The 17,995-nt window shown below is 34.9% G+C and overlaps 1 protein-coding gene across 1 annotated transcript in view; it reads left to right on the top strand.

Annotated features, from left to right (window-relative positions):
- PLEKHA7 (pleckstrin homology domain containing A7) overlaps window positions 1–17,995 on the top strand; it is a 164,776-nt gene that overhangs the window by 132,332 nt on the left and 14,449 nt on the right. Inside the window, exons 13-21 of the mRNA XM_050898202.1 lie at window positions 1,969–2,022; window positions 7,741–7,809; window positions 7,978–8,058; window positions 9,377–9,526; window positions 11,352–11,453; window positions 14,859–14,967; window positions 16,050–16,288; window positions 16,724–16,912; window positions 17,189–17,306. Coding sequence (XP_050754159.1) covers window positions 1,969–2,022; window positions 7,741–7,809; window positions 7,978–8,058; window positions 9,377–9,526; window positions 11,352–11,453; window positions 14,859–14,967; window positions 16,050–16,288; window positions 16,724–16,912; window positions 17,189–17,306 — 1,111 coding nt within the window. The remainder of the gene's footprint in view (window positions 1–1,968; window positions 2,023–7,740; window positions 7,810–7,977; window positions 8,059–9,376; window positions 9,527–11,351; window positions 11,454–14,858; window positions 14,968–16,049; window positions 16,289–16,723; window positions 16,913–17,188; window positions 17,307–17,995) is intronic.

Here is a 17,995-nt window from a genome sequence, read left to right as displayed (position 1 = left end):
CTTTACAATGTGTCTAAATACCTGCAGCCCGAAGAGCTAACATTGCTTCTCATTCGATTAAGGAGACATCAGGCTAAGTTGGCTAGTATACGAAATTACACAATCGCACAATTACTGCAGCACTTGCCAACTAATTCCACCTATCAGGTCAGCTGCTGCGTGGCTCATCTGTGCCGTATGACATTTTGTGACTCTGCAAATGCTTCGTTAGTGGCATGCTTGAGTCTGTGCTTTCTTGCCCATTCTTTGGTATTCTACAATTCCCAGGTCATTTGCAGTTTTTCTTTGCTACTGTATTTGCTATGAAAGATGAGCGTTTTAAGTTATAGGGCACCAGTGCATATGTTTCAAAGTGTTGTGTATACTTCCTTTTAATACTATTTCTGAAAATGCTGCATCTTCAGAAATGTGGGTTAAAATGTTAGATAAGTTCATTGTAAGCAAAGCCATTTCTTTGTGCTGCTTTCATGATGGGATTGGCTCCCTGTGCCACATGCTGCGTCACCTGCAAATTGAAATGCATCAGCCAGTTTGTACCTTCATATGAGCTTGTAACTGTGTCAGTTCTGCAGGTGAACGTTGGTTCATAAAAGCTCAGGGGCATCTTGGATCACCAACAGTGCTCTTGATTGCACTGATGGATGAAACTTGTAAATGTGAGATCAAACAGAAGTGTACTTATAGAGCTCTTTGGTTCATATTAGAGCCTCAAAAATGGAGCCACCTGGGAAAAAAATGTGGTGACTCTTCTTGAAATTGGTGAAGGCTTTATATTGGTTCAAAACTAAAGGAATTTTTTTGAATTTGGAAAAGTTTCATTTCCCAACTTACCTCACCTACAGAACAATTGCACTAAGATGGGCGATAGTAACAGGGATTTCTCCAAAAATGGGCAGACTTTCTAGTCAAGTCCTCAGCCAGACTTACAAGCTGATCGGACAAGAACTGTAAGTGAACACCTCTAAAGAAATGCAAGTGTGATCTATTGATTTCATGGCATAAAGGGTTTTTCTTTTGTTTTTTAACTGCACATTCTCATTGGCTCAAAACTTGAGAAAAGGTATAGTTGTGTTTTTCTTTTATTCTGAAGTTTAATGTACCCAGGGTATAAAATCCTGTCAAAATAGCAGTAAAAATTCTAGGAATTTTGGGGCATTTTGGCTGACTAAAAAGCAGAGTTGCAACAGTTAAACTTTATTTTGTTCTGTATTGCAAATACCTCTTTTGAAAAAAAGAAATAACTTTGTTATGACTTCTGTGCATGCTTTTCTTGAAGCGACTGTAATGAAGATGTTGCTAGATTAATGTAACTATAAAATTAAGCTGATAGCAGTTACAGGTGAGCCAGTGAAAAATAAGGATCAAGTTGAATCCTATTAATTAAAAGACAAAAGGGATTCTCTAATCATATAAGTGAGATCTTTTTCAGTATTTTATTCACAAAACTTATTTTGTGCTTTCCCTGAATAAAGGAATTTATATCTTTAAATGTCTGTAAAATGTGATCAAAAGTATTCTAATGATTTGTTATGTGATGGCTTCTAGTTACATCTGACATTCAGTTAGGTACAAGTCTTCTCTTCTTCTCTCAGAGACATATTGTGCTGGAGGACAACACCATAACTTTTTCAGTGAAAGGATAGTAGAAATTGATCTTGAAAAAATAACTTTTGAAAATCTATTATTTCAGGTAGTTACATGTCCCATTAGAGGTGGAAAACTCAGATCTACATGTTTGGAGGGTGGGCATGAGGTAATGATATTCTTGGGAAATATTTTGCCCATTTTTCAGCTGTAAACAGCAACATGCTGGTGGAGCAAATGTGCTTTTTTTTATGTACTTCCTACTCTGTTATTTTGTTTCCTCTTTCATCCATTTTTCTTATATATAACCAATCAAAGTGTTCTGAAATTGTTTCAAGCATTCAAATACATTGCTTTGTTTTTTCCCTATGTACTTACCTCAAGGCGGATGACACTTATATCCAGTTGAAAAAGGATTTGGAGTATTTGGATCTAAAGGTAAGATTTTATAGGAGTCTACTTCTATTATTTTTTTTTTAACCCAGTAGTCTTTTGTGTATCATCTTTGTACCTGCAGGTTTTCAAATCACCTTCTGTTCAGAGATGGAAACTGTGTCTTTTACATCACTGTTGTGCTTAGGATATCGAGTGTCTTTATAGTAGTGACTATACAATTAAAGTGCAAACTCAGAAAATGTAATTGCTTCAGTTTGTAGGAAGAACTTGTGTTACTGATACTCTAGTTGAATCATATTATGTGGGTTTATTGAAATCAGATAAAAAAACTGATTCAGAATGTTTGTCTGCTGTAGCATTAGAACCAATATGAAATCAGCTCCTCTAAGTTAAAATAGGGTGTTCTTTTAATCCAGCTTTTTCCCTTTAAGTCTTCTTGAGCTGACTTTTTCCCTGTTTTTATAATAAGCCATATTTATAATGTCTTGCTTTCTTGTGAAAATGTGGTGATTAATTAGCACCTGTCATTGTTTTCATATTATTAGACATAAGAGATTTCAAATGTAGCCATTCATCCATCCATCCGTAGATATAATCTGCCCAAATAATGTTACATGATATTTCCTTTAAAAAAAAAATTAAAAATACTATATTGAGCATCAAAGCGTCTGTCTAAACTAAATTACTTCTGTATCTGGTGCACCTGATAGCTGGCAATTTGAAAGCAAATCTAGACTTACTAATATCAGGTTTTGAAGAAAAAAACCCCCAAAAATGTATAATCATTTTGCTTAGCAAAACAGTCTACCGCTTTCTATCATGTGTAGGATGTCTCACCCTATATATATATCATATGGTGTTTCTGAAAATCAAGGTGGAGTGAAATTTGACACCTTGTTATTCTTATTGCTTGCATGTATGTAGTTCTCACTGATGCCATGGGGCATTGCATATGTGCAATTAATGAGCTGACTGGACCTATTAGTATGTGTATTTCAATTTTATCTGATGTTTTAATAGCTGAATATATAACCAAATATATGAATGGAAAATATTAGTAATACGTATTACATGTATGTATAGTGTCATATATCTATAAAGATAGAATATTTATCACATAATATGTGGTATATATAGTCTAAATGATCAAATATGTAAACTGTTGTAATCATTAATATACAAATCTAAAATTGGTTGGCCACATTTCACTCTAGGCCTTGTTCTTGGTTTGTTCATAGCTTTGCCAAATGTAACTGCATCCCAAGCCATCAGCTGAATTTTATGACAAATTTCAATTTAAAAGGTCCTACAATTTGAGAAATTATTAATAAACACAGTGTTTTGTCCATTATAAAACACAACAATTTTCACAGTTAAAAGTGGCCACAGTTTAAGCCTCTGAAAATGTTATATGATTAGCAAAATTATTAGGTTGGGTTTTTAGCTTTTTAGTGGATTCCATCCGGATTGATTTGTTGCAGTCTGGGACATGAAGAGCTATTTGGTCTCCCAGGGGCTCCCCTTGTGCCTTCCTGCAGCCTGCGTAGCACCTGATGAAAGCAGCAGAAAGAGAAATCTATGGGGGCACCCCGTCTTTCTGTGAAAAGAAACTTAATGTTAGCATTAGTTCCCTTTTGAAAATCTTGACAGTCAAAATGTCAAGTGTGTTTCCATAAGAATGATGTAATTTTTCAAAATGGGCATTTCTTAATAACCCTCTTTCAGTAATGGTCCAGAAATGTAAAAATTCACCATGTGAAACTTGAGAAGGTGTCTTTGTATTGGTTAAATTTGTGTTTTGCCACTAAATGTAGAGATGCTTTGTTTTGCAGTATGAGGAAAAAAGCATAGAGTGCTGGATGAAACTAAGTAAATTACGTATTGATTTGGTAACGGTGGAATATGGCAAATTCACAGTTAATATACGTGGTACCTTTCATTTAAGACACTGAAGGCTTAGCTAGAAAGCCTACTAATTCAAGTCTCTCTTTTGACTTCATTGGGCTTTGAGTTAGACCCACTCCGATGAAACAATTTCAGATAGGACTGAAGATTTTAGAACTGGAGTTAAACTTTTTTCTTTTCACTAAATCCATTATTTCTGAAGATCTCTCTTCTTAAAGGTTTCGAAATATAACTTTTCAACATGGAACAGTGATTAAGCAATTAACTGCATAATGCATGCCATAGTACTAAAACTGATTACAGTAACTGGTTACACAGCATTTAGTAATTTGTTGTTACTCACATGTTTTGTCCCCCTCCTTGCTCTTATCCTTTTATATGAGCCTATTTTTTATTACTTAAGAGTTTAAAAATATTATCTAAGAAATAATTTTTATGTTAATACCAAGATGATATTGTTCAACATTATAGTATATTGTCATAACATAAGTATAAATGAAATAAAAATGCTCTAGAGATATTAATCCATTTCAGTAGTTTTCTCTTGCATGCGAGCTAGTTCTGACAAAAAAAAGTCTAAAGGCTGTTTACTCACACTATGAGGAAAAATTATTGATAATTTTGAACTTGCCAAATACCATGCATTGTGGAGGTTTCCTTTAACAATATTGCCCTTAGATTATGAACTTTTTTCCCCCCAAAATTGTTGTAATGACTCTGTATTCTTTTTTCACTCATGAAATAGAGGTATGTGGAGCATGAAAGAAATGGTGTATCCGTATGCTATAGCGTAATCATGGCTCTTCTGCAAACAGATTTCCATAGTTGTGTTTCCACAGTTTGTTTTTTTTTTTTTTAATCTCTAAAGTGGATAGACACTGTATTAGAAAAGCAGAAAGGAAGAGCTAAGGAAAGAAAAACTCAATTTTCCCCACAAGCTTCTAAGATGACTTTGCAAATAAGGTGAAACACAAGTGGTGAAGCAAGCTTCCCTTTTTGTGATTATGAAATCGAGTTCAGGCAGGCTGCAGGAGGGTTGGATGGGCAGCCTCACTTCAGAATACTTTACAAACATCCCGAGCAGGTTATACAAAATATGGATGAGGAAGTATAGGAAAGTTTGTGTCACTAAGTATAAATTTTGCAACCAATTGAAACAAATCTGGGGTCCTCTCAGTGGTTTGGCAGTGGTCCTGCTTCATTCTTCTGCAGTCATACTGCAATATCTGAAGCTGTTTAGTTTCTACTGCAGTTGAAAGAGGTTGCTAGTGCAAGCTTGTGTCACATAGATAATGAAAGAAATAGTGCGTGGCAGGTGTTTATTATGGGAGGAAGGGTAAGTGTGATTGAAATAACTTTTTTCACTGAGGTTTTAACTAGATTGCTAAAATTATCAATATAGAGCTCTTGGTGCAAGTGTTACTACATATTACATGACAGAAAATATCTTGCTGTAATTCCCAACACTCTTGAAACTGCAGATGGAGAAGTCTGAGCAAATCCTATTTTGTGTTGTGTGTTTGTGTGTTTTGCAAAAGTAAAAAAGTCTTGTGGTTGGATGAACAATCTACGCGCAGTATAACAAGATAGGTAGATATCCAGTTGTAGCTTCCATAATGGCAGATTATATGGACTATAAACCTCAAGGATTGGTGTGATGTAAGACCGTGTGATTACTGCTGCTCACAGAGTTTTGAGCTGTAAGGTTTGGGGGTTTTAATTTTTACATCTATAACAAGCTATTACTAAACTTTTGTTTGAAACAGATAGAAAATAATGGACCTCTGATCAACATGATATACAAAGTGCTAAAGAACTCAGCACAAGGGTTACTGTCCAGTATACATGTAAGACTGCTTGCATCTGAAATGTGCTCATCCCATTGCTTTTTAAAATAGCAGTCAATGTTTACATATTCTGGCTTTTACAGGTGTCTTATGGTAAACAGTAATGCTTTGTGTAAGATTTTATTTTTTCTCTCCTCTTTTTTTTTCTCCCCACCTCCCATCCCCCTCCCCCCCAAAGTCTGTATGTAGAATTATGGCTGACCTCAGTGTTTGGTTTCATTTTATCATGTTTTGAAAATGATTGTGTCGAGTAGTGACTCCTATGTGTAATTTTGAAAGTGTGAAAGCATGCTAAATCTTCATTATGTTCTCATGTTCACTGCTTGATAATTAACAAATTCTTTACAGTTCTGATTATGTAATTTAAAATATCCCCAAAATCTGTGGACTCTGGTTTTTATGTTAATTCCGTTGCTTTGAAAAAGCCTTTTGCATTCTCTTAGCTTGCAGGTAATTAAATATGCAAAATTATTACTTTGACATGCTAGTATTTATGCTTATATTTAATTATTTGTTACTATTATATATAGGATTCAGCATTTAAATAATTCCATTAATACTTCTGAAAGAAAGGATTTTTCTTATATAAAACACATCATTGTTGAAAATGAAAATATCTGAAAATTGAAAGTTTTGAGAGGCCGTAAATGCTTTTGATTTTAGTGGTGGGGAAGTAACATTTCACCACATGAAAACACATGATAAATCTCTGAATGGAGTGTGCCATTGGAGGAGAGAAGACAGTAAACATAAATGATGACCATACTCTTCTGTCTTAAACCTACTTTGTTATTTGAAAATACTATCTGTAGATGGCTAGCTTCATATAACATGTTAGATGAGAAACTGAGGTTGTATCAAAGATTTCTCTACAGTTAGAGTAAAATTTAATTACTTTAAGAAAGTAATCCTGTAGGTACCTGTTAGGTTAATAAGTAAACTATGTAGCTTCTGGAGAGTGCCAGTCAGTCAGTAAAAAAGCAAACTACCCCTTCTGCCTCACCAAAAAAGCCAACAACTTCTGCTCTTATATTATTAAAGACTATTTAGGTGAATTTTTCTTCATAAACTCTTGCCTGTATATGAATAGAAATATACTGTATATGAGTACTATACTTCTAAACACCAGGTGTTTCTTTGGTAAGATAGTATTTGCTTTACTGAATCTTTAAAAGTGTTCTAATCTAGTAATATTAAGTCATTAGATTTTAAGGCTTTTAAAAACTGTATGATTAATGAGCTGTATTATATTGCCATTTTCTTAACCTCATTTATTCACAAAAAGGGTCCCATGTAGACCGTGGGATCTATTTCTATAAGATAGACATGTCTTCATTTTAAGATTGCTGTGAAGGTTGGAAGTATAATATAGTATAGTTTCTGTACTGATTTAAAAACTGTTTTATGTGAGAAGATAATCTTCTCACCAGAAATTGAATAAGAAACCAGTGATTTATGGAATGAGAGATTTGGTATATTATAAACATGTCAAAATAGATTAATTACATTTAATTCCACTATAGCACTTTTGTAGTAGTCTGTCTTTAATAAAATTCACCCTGTACTATGGAAGAGACTATCCTTTGTAGAATGAAGTAGTTGCCAAAAAGTTGTATTTTTAGTCAGTCATTAATGCTGTTATTCTTGCAACCATGCATTTAAAGGAACTATTCAAGTCCTTTGGCTTCAAGAAAGCTATTAAAGCTGAACTGTTAAAACTGTTAGGTTTTGCAGGAACGGGACCTTTGTAACTATAGACAGGTGGGATTATGCTGTTTTGTACAGAATTTTAAGCTACTGTAAGAGTTATTAAATAGCCTAATACAACTAGTGATCCTTTCTGATAACATTTTTTTAAAAACTAAAGCCATATTTTAAAAGACTTGTATCCAAAATTTTATTCATCTGTTAATAACCGTGAATATTTACAAAACTTTTCATTTTTGAAGCATAATTAGGTTTTAGTTTGCAACAAATTTCTCAGATCTTTAAAACCTGTTCCTCTTAGGTGACAGGGCGTGACACGTTAAAAGAACGAAGTACAAAACCTGTCAAGATTGCAGAAAGTGATACTGATGTAAGTATCAAATACCACTTCAGAACCTCTTGCATTGTTTTGGCTATTCATGTTGTACTGTTACGTGTTCACATTATTATGCTCTTTGGGGTAAAATATTGCTAGTGGAGACTTTTCTGCTTGGTTTTTAAAATGTAGCATTATATATTTATATGATTTCATTTTCAGGTGAAGCTAAGCATTTTCTGTGAGCAGGACAGAATTCTGCAGGACTTGGAGGACAAAATAAGAGCCCTTAAGGAAAATAAAGTAAGTAGATTAAAAAGTGTTTTATAAAATAACTTTCATCTAATCATAAAATATGGAATTACAAACAAACATTCGAATTACTGGATGCTGCTTGCATTGTAGTAGTTTTCTTTGGACGTGTGTATAAACTTATATAAGGAAAAGAATTGTTTTTTATGTTAGGATTGAGTACCCACTTTTAGAAAACACATTTTTGAAAATGAATGTTTTAAAACCATATAAATTTAATTTTCTGGCATTTATTAGGAATTAGGAACTACACTTTTCTGTGTAGTTTTGCTTTATGTCTTAATATGTATATGGTGGGAGGCTGGGTCATGTTTCATTTGCAGTTCTTCCCACCTCCACAAACATTGTTTGCATAAATAGCAACGTGCTACCATATTGAGCTGTCACTGTAACTTGTGTGGTGGTTTGTTGTTGTTTTGTTGGGGTTTTGGTTTTTGTTTTTTTTAAAAAGAGTGAGAGAAGGGACAGAGATTAAAATTCATAGCAGTTTCAGAAACCTGTGCTGGTTTATATATAGTACTGTGAACTTAGTTCTGAGGGTTATGACTGAAATGCTGGAATATCTTCTGTGACAAGTTTGTAGCTGGAACCCACCACCTTTCCTCTGTGCCCATTCAAGTCAGAGTTCAAATAGTAAACAATAACAAAATGGTTTGCCTTTCCTTGTCTTTCCTTGGCTGTTTGTATCTTTATCTGCTTCACTGCCTATGAGTTATAGCTGTCAATAAATTGAGGTGGTTCAGAAAAAAAATCTATTCTAAAATGAAAGTACTGTCCAGATGGATCGTTCAGAAGAGCTACTGTGCAAAAATGATTCAGTGTTATTTACTCCTGACTGAATGAATCAGGCCTACTTCATGTTTTAGACAATATTTTAATCCCTCACATGGCTAATTCAACTATAGCAGTGAATGAGAACCTATCCTTAAATAAACAGCTAATGCTGTGCTGTGGTAGGGCTATCACAGTTCTATACTGCTTAAGGGAATTTTTCTGAAACTGTAAATTACAGTTTTGTACAGACTGTAAATAGAAAAATTCCACTCAGTGCTTTGTGTTTTCCACAGTTTTGGCTACTTAATGAAAAGATTTAATGGAAAATATCGGATAATTTTGGTTATAATAGTTAATTAAGGCTCTCACACTTTTGCGTTTACATCTTAGTCTCCACAACAGGAGGCCAATCCTAACCTCTAATGGCTTATAGGAAAGACTGGGGGTGTGGAAAACAACTTTTATATTCCCACAGGTAGATCCGTAAAATTCCATGTAAATGTTGTAAGCTTACTGCCATCTTCTCCGTTGTTAGGATCAGCTGGAGTCTGTTTTGGAGGTTTTACACAGGCAGATGGAACAGTACAAAGACCAACCACAACACACGGAAAACATTTCTTACCAGCAGAGACTTTTGCAAGAGGATCTCATACGTATTCGGGCTGAAATATCCAAAGTTTCAACGGTATGTGTTTTTGGTTGTTTCAAGAAAACTATAATTAAAATACCAGTTAGAGTAAAACTGTATTGTTCGTTGGATAGGGGAGTTAAGTCCTGTTCTTAACTGATTTGGTTAAGGTACAGGATACTAAACCAGAAAAAAAAAAAATTTAAACAATCTCTCCAGCTTTCCTTTTCAATGACCCCTTCCCACCCCCCCACCCCCCCAAAAGCTCAAAAAACTTTTTTTATACCTTTTTCATTTACGTATGGGGCTTAAATTGCAAATCTTTCAGCTAGTCCTTTGAAAATATAAATGTGATTCCATGGTATTTTTCCAGGGGAAAAGGAATTGGGAAAGTCTGTTGATATTTTGGTCAAAATTTACTGTTGATATTACGACTTAATAAAATTCAAATACAATTTAATGTTGCATTTTTATTAATAAAAATATTTCTAAGAATTGGCCATGAAAGAGAGTATATTAAACCTGGGTGTTGTGTACTCACTATATTATTCCTGCCTCTTAATGAATATAGGACTAGCTCTTCATAAGATTGTTTCTAGAATTGCATGAACACCTTTCCTATGGTAAGATCTGATCATTAAAATGCCAGTATTATTTAAAAGTATATATGCAATATTTTGTGCCTGTAGAAAATGTATGACTTTCACAGACAGCTTAAAAATTTCATCGGGGGCATAAATAGCAAGTAATTGTAAGAATGGCTGTACTGGTCCAGTCCAAGGCGCCTTCTAGCCGAGGGTTCTGGCTTCAGCAGTGGACATAAGCAGATGCTTAGGGAAGAGTAAGGATAGGAGAGGTGGGTAGTAGTTCCTGTCATAACCAATCCAGCTTCTAACTATTTTGTGCTCAGAGAATTCCTGAGACTGGTATTTTTTTTGTCTATTTAGTAATCTTCAGTAGATCTCATTTCCAAGAACCTGTACAGTCTCCTATTAAATTCTGTGAACCTTTTGCATCCAAAACATCATTTGGCAAGGTATTGCACAGATCTTTTCCCCACTGCGTGGACAGCTGCTTTCTTTTATTTGTTTTGAGCCTGACTTGTACGTGTTTCGTGTGATAGATCCTTATTCTTGTATGAGAAAAGATGGGGAACGGTCAGTCATTATCTACTCTCTCCATGCCACTCATGGTTTCATAGACCTCCATTATTTCTTCCCCTCAACTCCCAAGTGATCTCTTTTCCAAATTTCAGAGAAAAAGCCTATTCCATCATTCCTGATATAAAAATGCTCCAGACACTTGATTTTTTTCTCAGTTCTGGGCCAGAAGGCAGACTATGGTGCCATGGATCTAAGTAAAGTAAGGGTAATTGAATAGCCTTATTTTCCAGGTGTCTGCTTGTTTATTCACTTCTAATGCCATTACAACAGAGTCTGTAGGACTTTTAAAGGATACCTACTTTGTGTTTCAAAACATGAGTTCTGGTTTAGGTGACTGGATTTGAATTATAAACTTGTTTTAAATAGAGGAGTAAAGTAAAAGGAAATGGAACTGGAATAGACTTGATTCCTTCATAGCACATTAGTCATAGTTCAGATTCTATTATATGTCAGTTTTATGCTAAAGAAATGGTTTTGTGTGAGGAAGCTGGCCAGAGTTTTTTAACTAGGGATTCTTGACTTGATCTTGCAGCTATAAAGCATTTTGAAGTTTATCATCAGCTCTAAGCAAAAATGTAGACTACAAAATGGATTTTTTTGCTGCTTTTTATAATAGAACAACACCATCTTAAAAACACTTTGGTGCTCAATTAGAGAATGGATAGAGTGATTTCGAAGTTTATTGTATCATTGTATTAGAGTATTTCCTCTGTTAATAGGAAATGGAAAATGCCTGGAATGAGTATCTGAAATTAGAAAAGGATGTGAGCCAGCTGAAAAAAGCCTTACAGGAACAGATGAATAGTTCATTGGTATCTCAGGTGAGTCCATTTCCAGACACTGGTTTACTTATGAGATGATTTTGTCTGAACTTGAAAGCTATCATCTCATAGGAGAGTTTCTCATAAGTTGTGTATGCAAATTTGTCATTAGTTTATTATCTTTTTATTACATACTGAGATCTTGACATGGATAATGTATTTAATTTATGAGACTATGCAGGACTTCTTAGTCTTCCATTTATTTGATCTGACATTGTTGGCTTCTTTATCCGTTTTTAAGATTATCAGTCACTAGCTTGTTATTGTCATTACTTGTTGTCATGTTCTTCTATTTATGGAAGATTTATCCGTGCCGATTGTTTTGTGAAGTGGAATAAGTGTTTAACAGCCATCAGTAATTGAAAGGCATCTCGATTTTTTGAATCTTACAAAGAAGCTTTGTTTGAAGCTAAGTTATTCTGTTTGCTGAACTGGATGTGGCATACCAGATTATTTCTACATACCTGCTTATAACTGGTGTTTTTATTCTTAGAGCAAGGAATACAGTCCGGATTATTTTTCCTGTGTTTAAGCAGAACAGTTTTATTTAAAAGACAAAACACAAGGAACAAAGCTAATGTATACATTTTGCTCAAATCTTAGCCTACTTTTCCAAATATCCCAGACCAAAAGAGCTCACTAGTTAAATTTTTAAATTTATTTATTTGCAACAAATATCTTATCAGATATGAATTGAAGTCTTACTTATTTTCACTATTAATGGATAAATGTTTTTTATCAAAGCAAGAGTTGTAAAACTTTTTTAGATTGCACCATTCTTCGAAGTCCAATTTCATTTAGTTTTAATTTTGGGGGGTGGGGGAGTGATTCAGTTTCTAGAGCCAGAATATTATGTAATTGAGCTCAGCTGTAGAATACATCCCTCCAAAAAATCCCAGGGGTATTTTAGAATAAAATCATCCCTGTATGAAGTTACGTTGTTTAACAAAGGGAAATTTGTTAAAGTACTTTAACAAACAATTTCCAGTTGTGCATTGAGCATACTTAAAATACGGGATGTGTGGCATGTGATTCAGTAATACATATAGAAGGGAATGCAGTTTGCACAGAAAAAATGTTAACTCAGTTTTGTTATCTCATATCACATACATGCATAGTTATAAAAAAAATGCACATGCACACACACAAACATATGCACATTATGTGTTTTGTGTGTGTATACTTACATATATATGTATATGTATGTATGCATAGATATGTTTGTCTTTGGCTAAGATTTTAAAAAATGTTTCTGAATACCTATTTTGAAGATACCAAGGGGAGCTGATTTTTTTCAGAAAGTACTAAATATTCTTAAAACTATATTCCTTCAAAGAAGTCTCACTTGAAGTACTCATAATAGAGTTTTTTTGATCTCTGCCCAAGGGTATGTAGACTCAAGATTGTTTATCTAGTATTTTCCAATAGCACTGAATTGTATTTAAAAAAATGCAGTCTTCATGGAGTATTATTAAAAATTCAATAAATTTGCAGGCTCAAGTTGCTGTAGGAAACAGCTAATGTTGTTTCTATATAGCATTAATTAAGAGGTTAAAAACTAAATGTTTCAAGCAGCTCGGTCAGAGTAAATCTTGCTTTTAAGAGTGTAGCTTCATTGTCTTTTGCTTAAGGGTTGGTGGGATCTGGGCATGCTGAAATTAACTGAGACGTGGTATTTTGTCAGTGATAACTTTTTAGTTGGTAAGTGTTTCTCCTCTGGTTTTATAAATCATTCTAAACTATGTTTCTGTGTGAAGGAGGTTAGAGAAATTGATTTATCTCTCCAAGTTACCTTTTCATGCTTGCCCGTGAAGTATATTTATACCCTTTTGTAAACAGCAATCTTGGCGCTCATAATTTAAAAATAAATTCATCTGTTTATCTTTTAGATCTAGTCCATTTTTGATCTAAAATATTCTCTTCACATCAATATTTAAGTAATGAGAAGGAATAATATTAAAAGATCTCTTGGCTTTTGTACATCACTAATCGAACATTTTCTGAGTGGTTTCAGAAGCAGGATTTTTTGTACATCTGGGTTTTTTTAAACCAGTTCTGAGGCTTGATTATTGTAAATCCATCATTTGGTTCCTTGTAGTATGATTTATCTCAGAAAAATGAAATGAAATGTGCAAATTTATAGTTTGTATCCTGACAATCTTTCAAGGTATGTCCCATCTATCGAGTGAGTTTACTACAGGCAAATAACATTCTCCATCATTTAAATGTTTATGTTCTTGGCACCCTGTTTGCTGATCTGTAACCTGGCTGAACATATTTTCTGATCTGAGACAGAAAGTGGAAAGCAATTTGTATGCCTTCCTTAGCTCTATACGGTGTAAGAGCTTTTACTAAAGTTTTTCTCTTCCAGGCTTATAGGATTAATTAGCAGTTATTTTGCAGCTCATGGCAAGTGATGGATTTCTAGAGTTCTTGAGCAGTTTGTAAGCAATTCTTAACTAAAGTGTTTCACTGCCTTCTGCTTTCTTTAATAATATTGTTTTCCTCTTGGTTTTACTAAGTTTATTCTTAATGCCAATTTTTGAAGGCAGAATTACCAGACTTTGATTAAGTAGATGAGAATGGCTATTTATGATGATTGCAATGAACATCTGACTTGTAGTGGTGGCTTCAGTAGCCAAGGCCTCTGGCTGCAAGATGCAATCAAAGGCGGAATCCAGACTGTAGACAAAGCTTCCCTTTCTTTCCTCGTGGAAAGCCTCGGTAAAGCAAATAGGATGCAAGATGAGACCAAATCCTGGAACAGCAGCAATATATTGTTTGAATCTGTAATACATCATGTCCAGTAGGCCTAACTAAGCAGAAGTTAAATTTGTCAACCCTTCTGAGTTAGTTTTGGTTTTATATTTCACCCATTAAAAGCCATTGGGCAGTTCATGGAAGTATTCAGGGAGACTATACCAATTTTTTTGCTTTTTTAATATTGGACATTTCCCCTAAATGTATTAAGATGAGTTTCGTAAGGCTGCCTTAGCAGTCTTAAGTGTGTTAGTATAGGATTTAAGAACAAAGTTCAAATGAAAAGGTTCTGTAAGCTCATTTTATGTAGAACATTAAACTAGGTTTTTGTAGCCTGAATAATATTGTAGAGAAAAATGTAGAGGTGTCTCTTTCCCCCAGTCTTCTATAGGAAGTCTTCCAAGACTCAGAAAATGCTCTAATAAATTTTATGGGCAAGATACATTGGTTTGTGTTGGTGTTTGGTTGTTTTTTTTTTTTTTTTTAATTTTAAAATAATTATTTAACTCATTTCTAGACTCCTGAGTTTTCATGTAAGTTCTGAAACATTAGTTTGGTTTCGGTATCAAAAGAAGGATAAGTCCATAATAAATTAAAAATGAGATATGATTGATTTTTCTTTTTTCCTTTTACTACAAACATCAGGAGAAAACACAAATACAAAAAGACTTGTGGAGAATTGAAGATGTTACAGCTGGCTTGAGTGCAAATAAAACAAACTACAAAACCATAGTAGACTCTATCAAGAATCCAGGTAAGGAGAACATAATTAAAACATAAAAAATATACAAATGCAGCTGAATCTTTGGGTCTGCGCAAATAGTCTAGAAGTTTGTTCTACTGCAGAAAATCCAGTTAATTCTGCTATTGGTTGTATCAGAAATCTCTGTTGATTTAGCACATTAACTTGGCGTTTCTTTGGTTGAGGTGGCAAAAAGGTTTTTTGTTGTTTGTTTTCACATACTGATGGCACTAAAATGTAACAAGCCATAAAAAAGGGAACAATAATAATAATAATAATAATGGGCTAAGTTCTTCAAGTTGCAGAAGGAGTTTCTGTCACATGTCAGGCTCATACTAGCATAGTATCTATTCCGCATTCTGTCCAGGAGCTCCTCTCTGTGTTCTTCTCTGCTTCCCTGCCCCCTCCCCGATGCTGCCCACCTGCCCCTGCTGCAGTTGCCTTCCCCCTCTGTCTTCAGGCAGCTGTTTGGTGGGCAGAGCAACATCATCAGCTATGGAAAAGAGGAAGGGAAAGTGTATGTGGTCTGCATTTCAATTGCTTTATTATGTTTCAAAGAAAAGACCTAATGCATTGGGATAGCAAGAGACTGTTAACACCTACTGTAAATTCACTTTATATTTAAAGTATCTTTGCTTACCTTTTACATACAGAGATAAAAAAGTTCTGAGATGGTGAGATCTTACTTTATTTAAGGTATGGCTATGAGTGCTTAGCCTTGTCTGGATCTATAGGCATCTTAAGGAATCTGTGGCACAGGGCACAGGGCTATGAACTGATTTCATATGACTCTCGGGCTTTTCCTTCCTTCCCTCCCACTGCCCTCTCCAAGGAATTTTACTGGATGATATTAAAGTGTGTGTTTTTATTTTTGGCCTGAAAGGCTTGCTTGATCCTCATCAAGAAAATGTTTTCCACCCCTGCTGTAACGTAACAATCAAACATTTTTATGTCCAAAAAAAACCCTGTTCATGTTTAAAGCAATATGCAGAATATTAGGGCTGTTTTATGAAGTCTAAGGATGTTAATTGCTATTCTTATGAACATTATGGATAAGAAACAACACCTAACACATTTGCATATTTCACCCCTAGAGAGAAAAATAGTGCCTTCATTTTCTCAGTCTTCAGTGCCTTCCTTACCAGCTTCCCTCACAACTGCGGAGAGCAAACTTTCAGTTCCGCAAAGCCCTCCACCCAGTCCAGTTAAATCCTCTCTGGAGGTTAGGCTGTATCCACAGCCTTATTTCCAAGCCAGAACGCAGCACCAAGCACAGCAGCTGAAAAAAATCGAGCCGCCTCTTCAGTCACCAATTAAGCTCAAGCCAAAGGTTGTAAGTACTGCTCTTGTGAGATTCATTCACCAATGTTTCCATTTGTTTCTGGCAGAAACAGTGAAAGTTTCATGGTTACAAAGTGCACACAGAGTAGAGGCACAACAGGGAGACACTTAAGGTGTTTGTATTGAAACTGAGCAATAGTACTTACAGGAGAATATATGTGCGTAACCTGGAGCTTTATGTACAGTAGCCATATACTGTTTTAGAACATACCAATGCAGAGCCTTCCTTGGTAATGCTTTGTGATTGATTAGTTTTTTGCTTTCTTGGGTCTTGTTTGGTTTTTAAAGCCTCAACCTCCTGGTGTGGACAGAGGAGAGCACGCTAAAGCAATCATAAATAACTCATATGATGTAATGAACTTTCAGTCAGTTTGTGCCAGACTGTTTTCAGACTGTTTGCCAAATACCTGTGCTTTCCTGTTACCAGGAAGATGAAGCGCCACCCAGACCTCCTCTCCCTCAGTTGTACAGTCCTGATGATCAACCACCAGCTGTTCCACCTCTCCCGAGAGAAGCCACTGTCATCAGACACACATCAGTGCGGGGCCTGAAGCGTCAGTCAGATGAAAGAAAGAGAGACAGAGAACTTGGACAGTATGTAAATGGAGATTATAGGGTGAGCACTCATACACCTATACACCTGCACGTTAAAGATATGTGAACCTATAATAAAAGATATTATTGTCTGTAAAATATATGGACTTCTAGGTCTTGTAATAAGGACAGAGATATAATGGCAGAGAGATAGTAATGGCAGGGAGAGATCTATGCCGTATAATAATGGCAGAGAGAGATTTAGTAATCCAGAAACAAAGCTTTAGGATTTGTTTTAAGATTATTAAGACTTGCAGTCTGTGATTTCATTTGAGCTGATGAGTATTTTCCCATATAGGTGGAACTGCGTTCATACATGAGTGAACCAGAACTAGCAACGATAGGTGGTGACCTCAGCCAACCTTCCAGTGGTTTAGTAAGCTCTGACAGTGGATACCAGACATTACCTACCCGTGGTAAGCCAGGAATTTATGTAGTTGATTTTTAGCAGTACTGTCTGTATAGGAGCTTTTCTCTCCTAGGATTTTCTGGAGATGGTCTTTATCATCAGATCATTATTTTTAGATTAACTATACAATGCTGTGAAAGTCTAGAGATTTTGTGCATTTTAATGGTGCCGTTACAGACAACCAGCCTTTTGCAAAGCAACTTAATATACAATGCTTCAAAAAAAAGCATATCAAAACATGAAATTAGCTATTAGAATGTCTCTTATATTCAGAGTTATTTTCCTTCATAATTTCTGTGTGATCTTTTACAAACTCAAGTATTTTTTAAACACTTATATTGCCATTGAAATGAAAGTGATAAAGAATATGAATATAATGCCACCAGACACTACATGTGACTTGACAGTCCATCCCCACTGTGCTACAGTCCTGTAACTGTTTCACAAATGAGGACAGAGAGGATATCTGGGGAAGAGCAATTAATTTCTTAGCCATTCTCTTCTTATTTTTTTTCCTTTCTAAGTATGAATGTTAAAGTTTGATTTTCTTCATAGATGATTATTTGTACAGCTTATCTACTGTTCTACAGCTGAGTTCACCCCATACCTCATTTAATATAAGCTTCTAAATTATTGTAGATCTTTCTGAATTTTGATCAATAGTGACCTGAAACACATTACTTCTGGCTGAAATGA

Source organism: Gymnogyps californianus, chromosome 5, assembly GCF_018139145.2.
Source record: "Gymnogyps californianus isolate 813 chromosome 5, ASM1813914v2, whole genome shotgun sequence".
In the NCBI taxonomy this organism is placed as follows: Eukaryota; Metazoa; Chordata; class Aves; order Accipitriformes; family Cathartidae; genus Gymnogyps; species Gymnogyps californianus.
Note: the sequence above shows the minus strand (reverse complement) of the source record. Positions and strands in the feature narration are given on the sequence as shown.